This window comes from Neofelis nebulosa, chromosome 1 (assembly GCF_028018385.1).
Source record: "Neofelis nebulosa isolate mNeoNeb1 chromosome 1, mNeoNeb1.pri, whole genome shotgun sequence".
NCBI classification, from domain to species: domain Eukaryota; kingdom Metazoa; phylum Chordata; class Mammalia; order Carnivora; family Felidae; genus Neofelis; species Neofelis nebulosa.
Genome location: NC_080782.1, coordinates 43,745,650 through 43,766,084, shown reverse-complemented (window position 1 = coordinate 43,766,084; position 20,435 = coordinate 43,745,650). Strand labels below are relative to the sequence as shown.

Sequence of the window (20,435 nt, the reverse complement as noted above, 5' to 3'; positions counted from 1 at the left end):
GACTTCAGCCAGGTCACGATCTCGCGGTCCGTGAGTTCGAGCCCCGCGTCAGGCTCTGGGCTGATGGCTCGGAGCCTGGAGCCTGTTTCCGATTCTGTGTCTCCCTCTCTCTCTGCCCCTCCCCCGTTCATGCTCTGTCTCTCTCTGTCCCAAAAATAAATAAAAAACATTGAAAAAAAAAAAAAAAAAAAAAAAAAAAAATAAAAGGAACCGGGAACCCACAGAATTAGGTCCCTTGACTGAACTCACACAGCTGGCCAGTGGCAAAATCCAAACAAGAACTCGGATCTCCTCTCACATATCAAGCTCCTGAGTCCACACAGCAAAGCCCGTCCCATCGCTTTTCTGAGAAGGAAGAGGCTGGGGGAGGGGACACCATCCACATCCCTCACTGCCCTTCTTGGGAGGTTCTCACACAGCCCCATTGAGGACAGGATGAGTCCTCATGCGATAGATAATGACCGCAGTGGCCGGGCACAGTAACAAAGAGGTCATGATGACAATGGTGGCCAGTATGATGAGGACAATGACCCAGATATCCAGGATGTGCTTGGGGAGCACAGCCTCCATGGGGACCTGGCTGACGGCATCCATGCTGCTTCACTCTGCAACAGACAGGAAAGAAGAAATCACTATTTTGTACCCTCTCCAGGAGTCGGAAGCTTGGGTCACTTACCAGCTGTGTGCTCATTAAGGTAGTCTGATCAATAATAATGGCCTCATTTACCAAGTGCTTCCTATGTGCCAGGCCCAGCACTGGGCACTTTATGTGTATTAACCCATTGAGTCCTCCCTTCAACCACCAGCTCCATGCGATGGGGACTATTACAGTCATCCTTTATTTCTTGGACTTGATCGCCAGTTATTTCCACTTTACAGATGATGACTCTAAAACCTTTACAGATGTAAATGTGGTTAATTTTCCCAAGGAAGTGAAGCTAGATGGGTGGGACTCCAGAGTCATGTTTATTTTATTTTATTTTATTTTATTTTTTTATAGGAAATTTATTGTCAAATTGGTTTCCATACAACACCCAGTGCTCATCCCAAAAGGTGCCCTCCAGAGTCATGTTTAACTAATAAACTGTCACACCGCTGGTCTGTCCCATCTGTTAAAATGCCTTCTCTTGTTCTCCTCTTACCAAAACCTGATCTTTTCTGTGGAGACCCTACCTATGCAGTGTGGTTTAGTTAGGGTGTTCGCGTGAGCACAGGGGCAGATACGTGATCTAGGTTTGGCCATCACAAATCATAGCCTCAAGTGGACAAGTGGCCCAGCCCAGCTCCCAGGGCTTTCATGTGCAAGCTATTGGGAAAGATGATTCTTTCTGCTGGGGATTGCTAAACCAAAAGGTTGTGAGTCTGGAAAGGACGGGGTGGCCTGTGTCACCCACGTGTAGAGAGCCTGTCTTAGAGATGGAAGGAGAAATGGAACCTTCAGGACCTGAACCCAGCACACTCTGACTCCATGTGCAACCCTGGACATGCCCCCCTCTCCCCGTTCCCAGCCCCACCCCTACACAGAAGCGAATAATTCCCTGTTTTAAGCCGGAGTCAGTTTGGCTTCTCTCACAGCTAAAAGAGTTCTGATGGATAAGATGTAAATCAGTTGTTCCCAAACTTTTTCAATTCACAGCACCCTTAAGTAATTATTTCACAGCTCTCCAGGCCGAAAGAAATACCTAGCAGTTGCATTTAGTACGTTTAGTAGTCAGGTCCAAACACTTCAGTAAGCATTTATATCCTAACAAATTAGTAGCTGTTTGAAAAACATTGTACACACAAATGGAAAGGAAAAAATAGTTTTATTTCATCCTTAGCCAGCTGCTTACTCATGGAGGGTGGGCAATGGTTAGACGCACAACTTTTCAGACTCTGGAGCCAGAGTCGACAATGCCATGACCAGTCCCATTCCACATTCATGTGTGTGCAGAACTTGCTGTATCGTGGCAACAGCCAAAAACTCAGCTTCACAAAATACAACATCGCCAAAAGGAATGCAGTAAGGTTAACGTGAAACTGTAAACTGTCTTGAGCTAGTCATTTTTACAGAGTCTGAGAGATGTCAAATATCAATATTCCTATCTGAAATTAATTAAAAGATCCCACAGTCGCCCCCCCCCCCCCACTTTTCCAATGAGTTCACCGTGGCTCCCCAGGGCTCACTGTATAACTTGGGAACCACATATATCACACATTCCCTGCCCAGAGGGCACAGGCTGGAACAAACACTCTCCTATGGTTCCTTCTAGATCTGAGATCTATTATTTCTGTGATTTTAGGTCCCAGGCAAAATTTCCAATTCCAGTCCAATTTCCTGCTTTCTCCTAATCAGTAGCTTTTCCTTTCCAATGCCTTTGGATTCATGCCCACTGTTGCCCCTCTAGGAAAGGTACTGATTGCCATATCCGAGGCAGAGTCCCCAGGATTTACACACAAGGATGTTCATTTCCGCATTGTTTGTTACAGCAACTAATGCAACAAGTGTCCATAAACAGTAAAATAGAATATATCCATATACTAGAATACCATGCAGTGGTTTTCATTCATCTAACAAATACGTAGTCCTTGTTACTCACCAAGCATTGTTCCAAGTGTGCTACAAATATTAACTTATTTAATAGTTATTGTTACAAAGAATGATGATCTATGGTGAGTTCTGAATAGTTTACATAGAAAAAAAAAAGTGAAGTACAGAATAATGTGTATAGGATTATTCCCCTGGCTCAGATTTTGTAGAATTAAGTAGATATATAGGTGGTGATACATAAAAGCAAAATCATTTATGAGCAGAATCCAAAGAAAGTGCTAGTAGTGACTACCAGGGGGGCTGGACTAGGAGTAGGAGAAGCTTTTGCTTTTCATTCTTCATGTTTTCATGCTGTTTGAATATTGTAAACATGAGCATGTCTCACATTTGATTTTCTGAAGTCCGCTGGATTGAGGGGGAAATGGACTTTTTTCTTTATAGTTCTCTGTATTAAAAATTTTCAAGTCCGGGGCACCTGGGTGGCGCAGTCAGTTAAGCGTCCGACTTCAGCCAGGTCACGATCTCGCGGTCCGTGAGTTCGAGCCCCGCGTCAGGCTCTGGGCTGATGGCTCAGAGCCTGGAGCCTGTTTCCGATTCTGTGTCTCCCTCTCTCTCTGCCCCTCCCCCGTTCATGCTCTGTCTCTCTCTGTCCCAAAAATAAATAAAAAACGTTGAAAAATAAATAAATAAATAAATAAATAAATAAATAAATTTTTCAAGTCCAACAAAATTCAAGGATGAGCCTAGATCAGTGGTTACCAAATGCCCTATACCAAGCTAAGTGAGCACCACCATAGGACAGTATAAAAAAACACTAATTCCTGGGTCCCATTATAGACTTACTGAATTAGACTCAAGAGGGGACAGGAGGGGGCTTTTTTTTCCCCAATATGCACCCAGGTTTGGGAACCCTGAACCCACCGATCTCTAAGGCTGCTATGATGCTCTCCAGCACTGTGATGTGGGAACTGATTCCTAGGTGCTCTGTAGCCAGTCTTACCAGACCTGGGTAAGGTCCAGGATGAAGGAGAAGGCTCTGGCAAGGCTCCCCAGGACACCAGGATTATCAGGCTGGGGCTTGCCAAGGACGGAGAGGCACAGCCTGGCCCTGCCTCAGCCTTGGAAATGTGGTTACTTTCTCCCAAGTCCAAGGCACAGAAGCATGAATCACAGGAGACGCACACTGTTAAAGAAGGACGGAGGCGGCAGAAATCATTCTTTGTGGTCTCCTGATTACATCAACAGCTAGCTTGCCCTGAGCCAAAGGAACCCCACGAAAGCCCTTTCTGGTAAACCCATTAACATCAAACAGTTTCTGTGACTCCAAATGCCAGGAATAATCTCCCTGGCTGTTTCTCATAAGGAAAACCTGTCATTTACAGGAATCTAGCTTCAGGGCTCATTCACAACCACGAATCATGGAAGCTACAGCCAGCAGTATTTCACAGATGGCAAAACTGAGGTCCACGGGTCTTTCCCCACCTTCAACCCCACCCTCTTCCAGAATAATCATTCAAAGATATAAATCTGATCAAGACACAACACACAAAAAAACAGGATAGAACAAGTAGATAAACAAAGGAAACTTTTTCTGTAACCTGTACCCAAGACTGTACCCATATTACTCTTCCACACGTGACATGATTTAAAACCCTGATCACAAAAACAGATAAAAGCAGAGCTGCTCCAGAATGCCAAGGAGGGACGAGACAAGGGTTTTGGGGTCCCACCCAGATAGCGAGGCTGGATAAATATCCTTAGAGGCCCTGAGCACTGGAGATTAGGGTGCCCATCCCCTTCACACATACAACTCAAACTAAAAGCAACATTAAACCATAACACATAAAACTAATTTTCCCAGGTACTTTTTTGGTATCCCAAAAAAGTAGCACAGCATGTTCACTTGCTACAGCACAGCTGTTCAGCTTCCCCTTGATCCTTTGGGCTCCACAAAACACAATCTGGAAACCACAGGCTGTGATATTCTCCAAGGGCCTTCCCAGAGCTGTTGTTCCAGGCCTCTAAGTCTGGCCATGAACTTGGCCAGGCATCAGAGGACACAGGGAGCTCTCTTTCCCTGTTTCAACCTTCTCAGTCTTCAAACACGTGTCCCCGATGGGCTATTTCTTCCCATAGAACAGGGGTTTGGGTTGCTTCTACCTCTCCCCACTGCGAAAGAAAAACTTTGTCCCCCAAATAAGAACTACACAAACCATATGTTCAGCATCTTTAATGGCATGCTGGAAGAATTTGCTTGAGAAAAAGCAGGACTCCAAGCTTCTGCTGGCTGACTTCTGTTTGACCTCTATCTGGCATCCGGGTGCATGGCTCCTTGTGAGTGCCTAAAACCCTGTTTCTTGGTATGTCTAATTAGTAACCGTAGATCAATCTGCTTATCATTTACTTTACAGATATATTACTTGTTGTTTCTTATCAATGGGTTATATCAGACTATGGCCCAAACCATTCATGTCACCAATTTAACCTTATCACAGATAAAAATGTGATGTTTTTATGGCCACGGGAGGTAAAACAGCAGTCAAGCCTACACTCCTGTCATTTCAAACTGGCATACCTTATCTGCTATTTATCTCATTAAAGGAATAAATAAACTTTGACATATGTTCAGTATAAGTTTGTCTAAGAAACTGTGTTAACACCACCCTGAGCTGACAAGCAAGGAAGTCACTGGTATCACCAGCCACTGATGCCATCTGGGCCCTACCCCACCAGCCCTGTGAGAGGCCAGTTTGCACAGGCAACTGAAAGTCTTTTGGGAAAAAAAAAAAAAAGAATCATTGTTGCAGCCGATTCCATCACAGGGCAGATTTTCTAGTTCCAACAAAATGTATATAAGTTTCATAGATCAAAATTTCCTGCAAGTCCATAGTTTTAGAACAACTAAATTCAAGGTGACTAATCTATGCCGTATCTATCCTCAATCAAGAGACTCACTCCCCAGCAAACGGCTCTCTCCTCTCTGACGAGGCAATATTGGTTTGGCTGAGCACCATCAAGACAAGTAACTGTGTCCAGGATGTTCGTTTGTTCATTCATTCATTCACTCATTCACTCATTCATTCATCACATACTTGCTATATACAAGATATTCTCTTAGCGGTGCCTGGGTGGCTCAGTCGGTTAAGCATCCGACTTTGGCTCAGGTCATGATCTCACGGTTCGTGGGTTCAAGCCCCGCATTGGGCTCTGTGCTGACATCTCAGAGCTTGGAGCCTGCTTTGGATTCTGTGTCTCCCTCTCTCTCTGTTCCTCCCCCACTCATGCTCTCTCTCTCAAAAATAAACTTTAAAAATTTTTTTTCTAAAGATATTCTCTTAGGAATTACTGTTATTTACTCAGAAGACCAAATTTAATTCCAAGAAGCACAGAGAAGTTAAGTACCTTTCCTCTTATTTCCTCAAATACACGCTCACACAAGCCAGCATTTGTTTAACAAATACGAACTGCTAAGTAAGTACTGTGTTGGGACTTGTCCCACACATTAACTTATTTCACCGTCACAACAATCCTGTGCAGGATATATTATTTTACAGATGAGGAAATGAAAGCCAAGAGAGGTTGACTGGCTAGTGACTCATAAAGAAAAGTAAATGGCATTCAAACGCAGGCCTCCTGACCCTGTATTCACTTTCAAAGCCTCCACACAGACCCAGGAATAAGAACATGGAATATGCCAGATCTACAGCTCTCTCCTAAGTCTACACTCATTACTTTCAGCTAAAGGCATTCTGGACTTAGAGATATGCAAACTATAAAAGATCAGGATTTCCACTTCCAGTAATGGCAAACTAGATCATTTTGACCTCTAACTGAGGACAACTGGAAAAATTGGACCCCCCCCCCCCCAAGAAAATCTGTCTCAAGGCACTAAGAAGTAACAAATAATGGGGAATTAACCAGCCTAAGATTTGGGAACAGATAGAAATCCAGGGAGGCGAGCCTGGCATTTGAAACAGCATTTCCCCTAGTGGAGGATGGAGACTAAGCAGTGTTTCTGACAGACTCAGGGATCCAAGACTGCCCAGATAGGGAGAACAAAAATCCTACATTTTGAGGTTGGACCTCAAAAAGCATTCTTGGTGCTAAGAGTGAACCAGAAGTATGCCAATTCTAGAGACTGCAACCCAGGTTTGAATCATCACAGTCCCTGAAATTGAATTAAGTTTATTTCACATTGCGAGTACCTCCAGGTGCTGGGCAGAAGCAAACCTACATCCTCTCTAGAGGAGATAACATCACGATAGGCTTCAAAAATTTTTTTAATTAAATATAATGCCTAATGCATAACCAAATGTAAGCAGGAATGAAAAAAGACAAGATGACAAGAACAGAGCAATCAGAAACAACAGACAATAGAAAAAGATCTACAAGGGCTACAGATAGTGGAGTTGTCTGTCAGATACACCTTTAAATAACCTTGCTTACTATGTTCAAGGAGACTGAGAATTTTGACAGAGATCTGGAAATTATAAGAAAAAACACAACAGATTTTTTTTAAAGAGCCAAGCAGAAATACTAGAAGTGAAAAATACAATAATAGAAATAAAAATTCAACAAATAGGCTTAACAGCAGATGAGACACAGGTGAAAAAAATATTAGTGAACTAGAGAATAGATCAGAAAGAAAAAAACCCAAAATGCTTCTGTAATAACAGAATTTCCCAAAGCTGATGAATGACAGCAATTCACAAACTATGGAAGCCTTACGAAATCCTAGCAGGATAAATAGAGAAACTCATAGTTAAGCACATTACAGTAAATCTGCTGAAAACCACAGGTAAAGAGAAAAAAGACAGATTATCTTCATATGAAAACCAATCAGACTGACATCTAGCTTTTCAACAGAAACCATGGAATCTAGAAAACAGCAGGACGATATCTTTAAAACACCAAGCAAAAATAACTGACAAGAATTAAGATGAAAGAAGATATTTTCACCCAATAAAAACACAGAATTGAAATGTGCAATAACAATAGCAAATATATAAGGGTTCCTGGGTGGCTCAGTCAGTTAAGCATCCAACTTCAGCTCACGTCATGATCTCACAGCTCGTGGGTTCGAGCCCCACATCTGGCTCTGTGCTGACAGCTCACAGCCTGGATCCTGCTTTCTGCCCTCCCCCAGCTTGCGCTCTGTCTCCCTCTCTCTCAAAAATAAATAAACATTAAAAAAATTTTTAATTAAAAAATAAAAAACAATAGCAAATATATAACAATAAAATTAAAGTATTCTGACTTCCTTGCATAGCCTGGGAAAGGGCAAAAGAACCAGATAACATTAGACTTTGTTAAGTCAAGGATGTATATTGTAATCCCTAGTGCAGCCATTTACATTTATTTATTTTTGAGAGACAGAGACAGACCACAAATGGGGGAAGGCAGAGAGAGAATGAGACACAGAATCCAAAGCAGGCTTCAGGCTCCGAGCTGTCAGCACAGAGTCCGACATGGGGCTTGAACTCACAAACCGTGAGATCATGACCTGAGCCAAAGTCGGAAGCTTAACTGACTGAGCCACCCAGGTGCCCCTTGGAGAGACCAGGGCAGCCATTTAAAAGTAGCAAGAGTGTACAACTTCCAGAGAAAATGAGGGAAGGAGGAAAAAAACAGAATACGTGAGACATATAGAAAGTACACAGAAAGATAGTAGATTTAAACTTAAACCAACAAAAACTATTGGAGTATACATAAAAATTAAAAATGTATATAAATATATATTCTTCATAAGAGACACATGGGATTTAGAAAGGTTAAAGGTTAAAGGGTACAAAAGAAATACTATCTACTCATGAATTGTGTGAGCTAGTAGAGCTATCTTACTGTCAGAGGAAGTAGACTTTTAGACGAAAAGTAGAACTAGAGACACCAGAAGTTAAAAAGATTTTTAATTTTTATGTACCTAATTTCAGAATTATAAGGTCGAACAGATGAAGCCACAATTATAAGTGGGAGTTCAACACAATTCTCTCAAATACTGGTAGAACAAAGAGTTTTTTAAAATCGGCTGAGGATATAGAAGATTTCTTAAACTAATAGTTTTCTATAATATATGGTTTCAAATAAAGAGTACCAAAACTAATTAAATATAAAAAGTTAACATTTAAATTATTTCCTCTGGGAATAATTTTCATATATTAATATATTTAATATAATAATAAATATTGAATATATATGAAAGAGGAATACATTATACTATATTTTATATATAATTCCAAATTATATAATACTATATATTCATTTAGTGGTATTGGAAGAAAATAACTTTAAGGATAATTACATGAGAATAAAGGGAAGCACAATATACTGTGTTTAAAAAACAAGTTCATAGTAGCATAGTTTTAGTGTAAGAATAGGTAACTTTTAGAACGGATTTCATATATTAGGTCACTTGACCTGACTTACAAAACAGAAAGCTGGCTCTAGTATGTTTCAGTCATAACCGTAAAGAGGATATTTCCATAAAGCAATTGTGGTAAGAATTCTAAGATGGCCCCCATAATCTCTAGTCCCTGGTGCTACCCCTGGGAACAGGTTAGGTCACATAACAAGGTGAAGGGATTTTGCAGATGTAGTTAAGGTTCCAGATCCCCTGACTTAAAAGTAATCAAAAAGATCATCCTGGGTGGGCCTGACTTAATCAGGTGAACATCCTTTAAAATAGGGCTGAAGCTTCCCTGAGGTCAAAGACACTCACTGCTTTGAGTTCAACCTTGAGTTACAAGACACAAATCTGCCAACAACCTGAATGAGCTTGCAAGATGAATCTTTCATAATAGATCCTTCAGAAGCAAATGCAACTTGGCTGACATCTTGATTGAAGTTTTACAAGGACCCAGCAAAGTTGTGTTTGGACTCCTGACCCATGAAAACTATGAGATCGTGAATGTATTTTCAAGCCACTAAAGTTGTGGTAATTTGTTAAGGCAGCAATAGAAATCTTTTCTTAAAAAAATTTTTTTTAACGTTTATTTATTTTTGAGACAGAGAGAGACACAGCATGGATGGGGGAGGGGCAGAGAGAGAGGGAGACACAGAATCGGAAGCAAGCTCCAGGCTCTGAGCCATCAGCCCAGAGCCCGACGCGGGGCTCGAACTTGCGGACCGCGAGATCGTGACCTGACCTGAAGTCGGACGCTTAACCGACTGAGCCACCCAGGCGCCCAAGGCAGCAATAGAAATCTAATACTGCAGTTCTATATCCTACTGGGTTTGTTCTGTGGAGAAAAAACCTCTACAAAGTAATGGTATTCTAGAAATCTACAGAAAATTTAGACAGTAACCAGCTTTAACCACATAGTGTACCTTCCATTTTACAGATGGAGGAAATGACTTGCCCAAGGTCATCTACCAAGTTAAGGGCTGAAGGGACTGAAGGGAGAACTCAGGCCTCCTGATCTGCCTGCTCTTTTTTTTTTTTTTTTTTTTTTTTTTTTTTAAGAGAGAGAGAGAAAGTGGAATCTGGGGGGAAGGGGAGGGGACAGAGAGAGAGAGAATCTCAGGCTCCACACTCAGCTTGGAGTCTAATGCCAGACTTGATCCCATATCAAGAGCCAGACGCTCAACCGACTGAGCCAGCCAGGTGCCCCCGCATGCTCTTTTCAATGCCATCACTATCCTGTTTGAGATGGGGGCTGGGAGACAGTGGGGAGTCAGGCTGGAGAAGGGGTGGTAGGAAACAAACTGATAGGAAGAATGACAGCCAGCCAGGCTTCTTGATTCTAACTTTTCACCGTGTTAAAGCCATTGGGGGCCTTGAGGCCCAGAGCCCTAGGCAACATCACAGTAGGTGAGGCAGGTGAGATGGTTTTCAAGGGCCAAACACGCGCGCACGCGTGCACACACACACACATACACACACACGCGCGCGCCCCAACCAAAAACAAGTCCGGTCAGAATCATCAGTGAATGCAGTTCCACCCTTTGCATTCCATCCCTTTGATTCAAGACCCAGAGGCAAATAAAGCCAGTGAAGAAGGTAATGGCTAAGACTGTAACGTATGTATTCCTCACCATGAGAGCATCAGGGAAGAGAGGGAGAGGCACTGGAATCTTGTCGTGGGAGATCCCACCAAAGTGGGAAAAAGCTCCGTGCATACAGGATGAAGGACTGCACAACGTGTCTGGACGCAGCTCTGCCCCAGCACTGATTTCACCCATCACAGCTCATTCTCCTCCCTTCCCTTCTCTACCCTGCGGTATGGGTACTGAATACACGTTTCTTAAGTCAACAGGGCCTCAAGCTTCCGGATTCTGGTAGGGCAATGGGAGCGCATCAGAATGGAGGGAATACTTGGAAACAGCAGGAGTTCTTTCCTTTCCACTCACACTGCCGTGTTAAGAGCCCAGGCTCTCTCTGAGCCAGTTGGCTTGGGTTGGCTCTACCACTTTCTAGCTGACCTATGCTGGATCAGTTGAACTTCCTAATGCTTCCATTTACTCAGCTGAAAACAAAACAAAAATGGGCAAATAACAGTATCAGCCTTGTAGGGTTAGAATTCCATGAGAGAACCACACATAGTACTTGGCAGTGTTCTGACACACAACAAGCACTCCACGAATGTTCATTCCGTGACTGATTATTCCTGGCTGTAGGGACTCACTGACCTAAGCAAAGAGCCTCCCCCTCTTCAATCAGGATTTGTTAGCATCTGTGACTTGGCATGTGTCTTCACTTTATCAACAAAGATGGTAGATGCTTAAGCCACACTGATTTTTTTAATGTTTATTTTTGAGAGAGATAGAGACAGAGCATGAGTGGGGGAGGGGCAGAGAGAGAGGGAGACACAGAATCCAAAGGAGGCTCCAGTCTCCGAGCTGTCAGCACAGAGCCCGACGCGGAGCTCGAACCCACAGACGGCGAGTTCATGACCTGAGCCGAAGTCCGACGCCGAACTGACTGAACTACCCAGGAGCCCTGTCACATTATTGATTAACCTGTCACATGGTTGATTAACCTGATGGATTCCTCCAGTCCAACCTTGAAACTGGTGGTGTAGCAATTCAATAAACATTGCTGACGCTGTGATTAACACTGGGCATCGAGGAGTGGGTGCAGAGACGGAGATGTTTGCCCATAAGAAGCTTACTGTCTTCTGCAGGAAAAAGACATTACTTATCATTACTAATTGCCATACAAGGCAGAGCAGGGCTTGCTACATTGAAAGTACAAACCACATGCTCATGGAGAAGAGGAAGGAAGTGGAAAGACAAGTAGAGAGTTGAGACAATCTTGATTTGAATCCTGCTTTCCATCCTTATTAGAGGGTGACTTTGGACAAGTTATTTCAAACCTCTAAGCTTCAGTCTTCTCCTCTCTTAAAGAGGGACATTGGAAGCACTATATTGCAGCCTGCTTCCACAAGGATAAAGCGAGACAATGTGTATATAGTCCTGAAACGAATGATGCTGAAAAAAATGTCCATCTTCATTCCTTTGTTTTTGTCTGAGTAAAAGAGAAAACTTTACAAAGAACGGGGACTTTGACGTGGGCTTTGAAGAGAAGTAGTGTTCAAAAGGAAGAAATAAAGAGAAATGAACAGATACATCAGCGAAGCCTGGAAGCGATAAGATCCATGGTGTGTTGAGTGCATACGTAGTCCTAGTGGTTTTGGCAAGAGGCTTAACCTTTACAAGCTTCCGTTTCATTTGTAAAATGGAAATAGTCGTAAATAATGGTAGCCGCTACTTCACTGGCATGCCGTGGGATCTGAATGAGCTAATGCATATAACGCACGTATTTCGGACAAAGCCTGGTAAACAGTAAGGGGGTTCATACGTGTTAAACCAAGCAAGGCCCACCGCATTAGCTCCTAAATTGAAAAGAGAGTTCGGAGGCCCCACCATTACTTTGGGCACCATGACTGCTCTGAGGCTGATCTAAGAAACCACGGTGATAGTTTCGTATGCAAATGGCTTTTGATCGTCTGTCCTGGCTTTGATCTTCCACAGGAAAAGCGTGCCCTGCACATCTGAGCTGCAGCTGGCAGTTCACTTTTGAGGGATTGCCAGCGGTTATCCAACCGGTTTTGCCACCAAGGAGTTCACTGAGGAAGGAGGCAATAAAAGAAATGACTTCCTGCTGGCAGGCAAGCTTAATTATCCCAAAGTGGGAGAGAAAGCAGATAGAGGCAGGTGGCTTCCTGCAGGTGTGGCGTTAGGCCAGCACTGTCAGAGCTCTGAGCACGGAGGCCAGAGAGCCGGCAGCGAGACCCAGCTCTGGGTCACTGACTCTGGGGCCATCTCTTCAGGCATCGCGCCGAACGTGAACACTGAGGCTGACAGTTTGCAGAGAGTAGACGTGGGGCTTACCAGCATCACTCGGTTTAGGAGACTCCTTCCTAAGGCCCTCCCTTCCGGAGGAGCTGGTGTGATGTCCAAGAAGAGTGGAGCACTTAGGCCAGACAGAGAAAGCAGTGTCCACGATCTCAACTTAAATGTCCCCTCTCTGGAAAAGCCATTCCGGATCCACCCTTGCCCAGCAGCCATTCTCTCACACCTTGTTTTACTGTCTTCGTACACTTTTTACAATCGAAAATTAGCTTGTTTGTCTGCTTGTTTGCTTTTATGGGCCATCCTTGCTCACTCAGATGAGGGCACAAGGAGAGCAGAAGCCTTGTCTCTTGTGCATGGCTGTACCGTCAGTACCTGTCACCGGCCCTGGCACACAGTAAGTGCCCAGTAAATCTAAGATCGGTGAAGGACTGAATACGGACAGACTGGAGAACTCCAGATTTGAGCTTAGTTAGAACTCAGCTGTCCACAAAGGATTCTCACCCCCAATGACCTTAAAAGTCAGAATCCCATCTCTGGAATGCAAAATAAAATGCATCCTCCGACTTGATCATTTTCTGGGCTCTCTGTACACTTAGGATAATGGGGGCCTCTTTCTTTCCCAGCCTTCCCTGCTCATACTGGACAGAGGAGAGAGGAGGACTGACCTTTCAGAATAACGTTCTGTAGGATTCCCGCCTGCTGACTTGCTTGGGCTGAGGAGCTCAAACTCAAGATCAGGTTCCCTGCGCTCCAAAGCTGGGCACTGAGGTGAGTGTGGGGGTAGGGGAGTGGCTGTCCACAGTATGAACCTTTCTTTCTCTGTTCTCAGAAGAGGACAGAGAGCTGATAAAAAGGGGAAAGGATTTCCCATGCCTACTCCAGCGAGCCCATCCCAGCCTCACTCACATTCACCCTTAGAGACAGCTCTCCTCCCTTTCTGTAATAGCCTCAAGCATTTACCAACCCAATCCATCTTTTGTTCCAAAGAGAGGGGCCAGAAGAAGGAATGGGCAGAACACATAACTATCAAAAATGTGAAATGAATCAAATCAGAGACGTCCTCCAATGATCCGAGGTCCCCTGAGGAGTGCTCTGTTCTCATTCTAACCCAGCTGGCTTCTTTCTCCATCAAAATTCTTAACAGTGTAAAGACTTGTGCCCTGCCTTAGTTTTTATCTGCTCTTCTGGGGCTGGAAAAATGGAAAAACACCAGGATATTTCAAAGAGATCAGAAAGCAGCCAGGGCTATTCAAGACTGCACGTACCCAACTGACCCAGCCAATCACAGTCTTAGAAACCAAGAGGGAGCCAGCAGAGAAGCCCAGGCCAAATCCACAGCATCCTGCTTAAGCCTCCACCATCCATCATGGTTATTTGCCAGTGACTAAGTGCCTGCTCTGTGCCGGGCTGACAAAGGAAACTCTCCATGGAGTGGGCTGGCAGGGCGGGGGGAGTAGTGACAGAGCAGCAAGGGCACCAGAGTGGTCTGAATCCCCTGCCAAGCTATGTGGCTGGGAACAAGGCACTCTCCTAAAATGGGCTTCCCTGTGTACAGCAGGCAGAATGATGGCCCCTCGAAGATGCCCATGTCCTGGTCCCTGGAACCGTGAATATGAAAAAGGAAGCATGACTCAGAGGGCAGTCATGAAAACAGAAGCAAAGGGATTTTGCAGACGTGGTTAAAAGGCTTTGAGGTGGACAGAGTATCATGCACCACCCAGGTGGGCCCAGTCTCATCACTTGAGTCCTTAAAAGAGAAGAAGAAAGTAGAAAGGTCAGAGAAATATGGCATGAGAAGCACTTGACTCACCGTTGCTTACTCTGAAGATCGTGGAAACAGGCTATGAGCCAAGGAGTGCAGGGGCCTGTGGAAGCAGGAATGGCCCCTAGCTGACAGCCAGCAAGGCAACAGTGACCTTGGTCCTACACCCACAGGAACTGAATTCTGCCAACAACTCAAATAAGCAGGGAACCGACCCTCCCCTAAATACTCTACAAAGAGACACAGCCTAATGATGCCTTGATTTTCTTCTAGAAAGACCCATACCAGCTTCTGACCTGTAGAACTGTAATACAATACATTCGATTTTTTAAAGCCACTAAATTTGTGGTTATTTGTTACAGTGTTAGAAAATGGACTCATTGTGTGGTCCTAAGTTCCTCCTTCAAGCTGGGCCTCCTTTTCCTGTCAGTCAATCGGAAAGGGTGGTCAAGGTAATCGCCAAGGGTCTGGCCAGCTCTCAAAGTCTCACTCTGCTCTCCTGACATCCTACCTCCTCCAGAGCTCTGCCACGGAGCCAGGATGCTCTTGGGTTGAAGACCATAATAGGAAAAATAGAAAGGAGCAAAGGGTGGGGAAGATGAATCTTTAAAAAAGTTAAAATAAAAAAAAAAGTATCTCCAAGAAAAAAAGTATCTTGTTTTGCCATTGGTTACTTCCTTGGCCGTTCCCCCAGAGGAACGAAGCGGAAAATCTGGGAGAGCAAGAAGAAAGCTTCACGATCAATTGGTAGAAGCTGTCCGGAGCACTGAGCTGGGGATTCTCTAGCCCTACAGGGATTTGGTGCAAAGTCTTGATTATCAATGTCTGCCTGGGACAGGGGATTCAGAGGAGTGACAGGTATGCCAGATATGTGCCACCACTGCTTGAAACCAATTTGGGGATCCCAGTTTCATTTTCCCTGTCTTTCCTTCTTCCTCTTCCATCTTATGTTCTCCGATCCTATGTAGTCGGTCACCAACAATTCACATGCCCAATCTGCCAGTCGGAGGCCAAATCAACAAAATAAGGAAACTAGATCTATTTACAACGAAGCCATGTAAAGTACACAGTGTAGCTGCTGAATCTGGTTTGCTGGTGTCCAGTATGCTAGCCGGTTATAGTTCTGGTCTGTTCCGCCTCCTGGCTACCTCTTAGCCTTTTCTCTTAGACGTACACCATCGTGTTTCCCAAATGAGTTGGAAGGATACCAAGGGCCCTGGTGACTGACTGGTACAGTGGCTTTCAGCTTCTTCCTTAACATCCCTGAGGTCACCCTGCTAGTAAATGACAGAAGCAAGATCTGAATGCAAATCCCCACCCCCCACCCCCATTGCAATGAGGTTCAAAGCTTAGACCGCAGAACCGAACTGCCTGGGTCCAAACCACAGCTGCACCACTTACTTCTGTGATCATGGGTGAGTTGCTTATTCTCTCTGGACCTCAGTCTCAACTACAAAGTAAATATAATTGTGGTCCCTACCTGATAGGATCATGGTCAAAGACTAAATGCATTAACACAAGTAAAATGCTTATAATAACGCCTGGCTCACAGTCAGCACTCAATAAATGTCAAGTATGATTATTATTACATCATTTGGCTTGCCTGGCCCATCAGGGCGGATGTCTGCAGGATGTGGTAATACCAACATTTACTCCTATAAACTGTGAGCACAAGTACTTGTGTCTATCTTTGATAAATCAATCAAGATAAAGATTCTCTCTCCTTGGAGACATTTCCTTTATTTGTATATATTTTTTAAACGCTTATTTATTTTTGAGGGGGGGGGAGAGCGTGTGAGTGAGCGGGGGAGGGGCAGAGACACAGAGGAGAGAGAGAACCCCAAGCAGACTCTGCACTGACAGCGCAGGGGTCAGTCCCACAAACCTTAAGATCATGACTCGAGCCGAAATCGAGTAGGACACTTAACTGGCTGATCCACCCAGGCGCCCCTGGGCATTTTAAACCACAAAGAGGAGGGGCACCTGGGTGGCTCAGTTGGTTAAGCATCCGAGTTCGACACAGGTCACGACCTCGAGGTCGGGCCCAGCCTCGGGCTCTGGGCTGATGGCTCGGAGCCTGGAGCCTGCTTCCGATTCTGTGTCTCCCTCTCTCTCTGCCTCTCCCCCGTTCATGCTCTGTCTCGGTCTCAAAAATAAATAAACGTTAAAAAAAAAAAAATTTAAACCACAAAGAGGAAACAGAAGCACACTTTTTCATAGAAGGATCAGAATACAAATAGGAAAGCAACTGCGACTGTGACTGCCTCTCTATCCCCTTGGTCTGTCACCCCTGGGCCTGATATGTGACCCAACCACACTAGGCTCCCAAAGTCTCTAATTTGGCTTATGTCTCAAACACGTCACAGCAGCTCAGTGACTCTTAGGCTAGCAAGAGACGGGGAATCCCCAGACCTTTCGGGCAGTGGAGCCCACGGTTCTGACGCCCTGAGAAGTCACTCTTGGGAAGCTTTGATACAGCGGCACGATTCATGCCCCAGAACAGCTGAAAACAGGAGGTCCCTCCTGGCATGGAAAAGTGCTTCTCCTCAACTTTTTCGGTTGTTACTGCAGAAGTATGTGATGTCCCGAATCTCAGCTGGGCCGTCCTGCACGTGCTCACGGGACTGCGGGTGGCCTGCATAACTAACCCCAAGAGCGTATCACGCTCAACCGTAGGCGCCCATCTGTTCCATGCCCCACTTCTTCATTTTACAGATGGGAAGGGTGAGGTCCAGATGGGGAGAATGCATCATCAAGTAACGCAGAGCGTCTTCTGACTTCCAGAGAACTGTCCTTCCTACCCCCACCCCCACCCTTCCGCCCCATTCGGGCATTCGCAAGCCTTCCCATTTACCCACTGCGGTGGTACCGCAGACCATAACGGATGTTCAAGGAATCTCTGACACCTGAATGACTGAGCAGCTTTCCCTACTCCAGCCTAGAGCTCTGAGGAATCTATAGAGAAATGGGCGACTCCTGAGGCCCCAGGAGCCAAGAAACGGTGGAGCTGCGGGAACGGGAGTCCAGCCTGGTCACTCAGAATCACAACCTTCCACAGTTGTACAGGTTTCTATGGTTTACACCTCCCATTCTCCCACTCAGTAAACAGGATTGAGCGCCTATTTGCCGGGCCCTGGGCCAAGTACTGAGGATGCCTCAGAGATGAGGCATGGAGAGACAGTCTCTACCCTCAAGGAATTTGTGGCGGGGGGGGGGGGGGGGACAGAAGGGGTGCAAGAGAGCGGACAACCGGACAACCAAGTCCCAAGACGGAGGCAGGAGGAGAAGGAGCAGGGAGCTTAGAAGGCAGGCTTCGCTCCCAGATACTTTGCCCACCCACCCCCCTTTCTCCTTTGATTTCTGTCCGCAAAGGATGTTTTCTCCATTTCACAGATGGAGAAGAAAGGCTTCGAGACAGGATGGTGAAATTGCTGGTGACGGACCAGGGGAGCACCCCCAACTCCAATCTCCCGGCGCCTCCTAGGCGGGGCTTTGAGAGAAGCCGCCTGGCGCGCCGCTGGACTCACCCACCCGAGCTGCGGCCCCCCCCCGAAGGCCCCCGGTCCGCTGACACGGTGGCTGGAACTCAGGGGCCGAGAGAAGCAGTAGAGGGGAACGCACAAGTGATGACGGGGAAGGAGTGCGGGGAAAGAGGGCACAAAGAAAGGAGGCCGGTTGGGAGGGCGCTGGGGCAGGGAGCACACGACAAGGGAGCCCCACGCGCGACACCCGATGGCCCTACTCACCCCGGGATCCGCGGAGCTGCTTGGAGAGCACGCCCGCGCCCCCCACCCCACCCCGCCCCTGCCGCAGCCGGATCGCGCCGGGTCTGCGGAAGGGTGGGCGGCCGGGACGGGCTCGCAGGGGCGGCGGCCCGGCCCCGGGGTCTCGGCGCGGCACGTGCCCGGCCCTCGGAGCCGCGGCGGCGGGAGCGCGCGGGAGCGGCCGGGACGCGCGGCTGGGCCCCGGGGCTGCGCGCGGCGGCTCTGGAATGCACGGCCGCCAGGGACCGCCCCCGGAAAGCCCGGGCCCCCGGCCGCCGCCCCGCCCCCGCGGAGCCCGAGGAGAAACGGGGCGCGGGGGAGGCTGCTTCCCCGCCAGCCCCTCCGCTCGCTGGCGCGCAGCCCGGCGCGATCGCCTCGCCCGTCGGGGCCCCGGCTCTCCCTGCTGTGAACCGAGAGGGTCGCGCCGACCTGAAACGCGTCCTCCGGAATGCTTTCCCGCTGCAGTCTACACACGCGAAAGTCTGGCCGATGGGTTTGGACGGAGGAGCGGGGACTCAGAGCTCCTGCTCTGCGGTGCGCGGAGTTTAAGATCCGTACCCAGCGGCTTCGCCAAGTGAGGGGTAATAACACCTGCGTCCCAGCCCTGCTGTGAGGACGGACTTAGACGCCGGTGTGGAGCTGGTTGGTTGTCTGCTGTGACACGCCTCTGAGCATCCTGCTCATTTTTGTGACAACAGTGAAACGGCCCCATCCAAGGTGCTCATGGCCTCTGAGAGGACTCCGCGCCCTGCCAGCTCCCCGCCCAGCTTCCACACAGGACAGTGCCAGCTCTCCGGCCTCCCGCCGCCTTTGTGCTGCACCCAGGGACAGGGACCCCGGTCCCACCTTGGCACCCGGCTTTAAATTCAGCAGTCGAGCGCTCTTCCGTCTCTCTCTGAAACACGGGAGCGCAGGCCTTGACCATCAGTGTGACCTCCAGGAGTCTTGGAGCTCAGTTGTGGGTCAGTCTCTTCCTTTGCCCAATAGGTATGGTAAGAACCCTTCTGCCTTCCTCGGGCCTGAACCTGATACGGTGCGGGGGTGCCGAACTTAGCCCCGACTGTCTTCTGTAGGTTGGGGATGAGGTCAGCAGAAATGACACCGAAATCCTCACTACCAGATGCCAGTTGTCTAGAGGGGAGACAATGAGGATGAAGGGGGTTGACATGAGAAATGCTGTGCCAAAAACCCCAGGAATTGTCAGCCAACAACATGTTTTAATCAAAAGAGAAGTGTGGAATCTTTAAAAACAAACACAAACAACACAAAACAAGTACCACACAATTCTGAATAGTTTAATACAAAAGTCTCAGTGGAAAGAAAACAAACAAAAATGCTAAAGGAGGACAATCTCAATTTAATACAAAGTGTTCTCTGGTTAGTGGAAGGGGTAGGGGACTACTCTTTTGGGTGGACACCTGGTAATTTCATGTGCCCTGTGTGAGCACTGGCGTCTGGAGGGTGCAGAAGCCCAGGACTGAAGCGAGCACTAGCTGGGCTCAGTCTGACTTTCCCGTTAGTACTCTATCCGTATCTCTTTTTATTTTTTATTTCTTTATTTTTTATTTTAGAGAGGGGAGAGCGTGTGCACGAGCAGGGGAGAAAGGCGGACAGAGAGACACAGAGAGAGAATCTTAAGCAGGCTCCGCTCTTGGTGTGGAGCCCAACCCAGGCTTGATCCCACGACCCTGGGAGCATGACCTGAGCTGAAATCAAGAGTAGGCTGCTGGGGGCACCGGGATGGCTCAGTCATTAAGTGTCCAACTTCAGCTCAGATCATGGTCTCACCGTTTGTCAATTGGAGCCCCACATCCGGCTCTGTGCTGATAGCTCGGAGCCTGGACCCTGTGTCAGATTCTGTGTCTCCCTCTCTCTGCCCCTCCCTGGCTCACACTCTGTCTCTCTCAAAAATAAACAAACATGAAAAAAAAAATTTTTTTAAGTGTCAGATGCTCAGCCGACTGAGCCATCCAGGCACCCCTATCAATATCTCTATCATTATCTTTCATAATGGTCTTCCCTGGCCCCCAAAAAGCAAGCAGAAAGAGAAAATTGAATGCCCTATGGAAAACATACTGCATTAGCT

General features: G+C 46.7%; 1 protein-coding gene across 4 annotated transcripts; it reads right to left on the bottom strand.

Annotated features, from left to right (window-relative positions):
* Positions 1-207: 207 nt before the first annotated feature.
* SMIM3 (small integral membrane protein 3) lies at positions 208-19,428 on the bottom strand. Of its 4 annotated transcripts, none has more exons than XM_058720321.1 (2): positions 19,196-19,428; positions 208-605 (listed from the first exon to the last, which is right to left on the bottom strand). In XM_058720321.1, exon 2 carries the CDS (start codon positions 592-594, stop codon positions 412-414), a length of 183 nt encoding a protein of 60 aa, XP_058576304.1. In that variant the 5' UTR covers positions 595-605; positions 19,196-19,428; the 3' UTR covers positions 208-411. The 4 variants fall into 4 exon arrangements, 3 of the variants coding, with proteins under 3 accessions (XP_058576304.1, XP_058576294.1, XP_058576286.1); XM_058720311.1 differs by lacking the exon at positions 19,196-19,428 and adding an exon at positions 18,779-18,915; XM_058720303.1 differs by lacking the exon at positions 19,196-19,428 and adding an exon at positions 18,332-18,550.
* Positions 19,429-20,435: the final 1,007 nt, after the last annotated feature.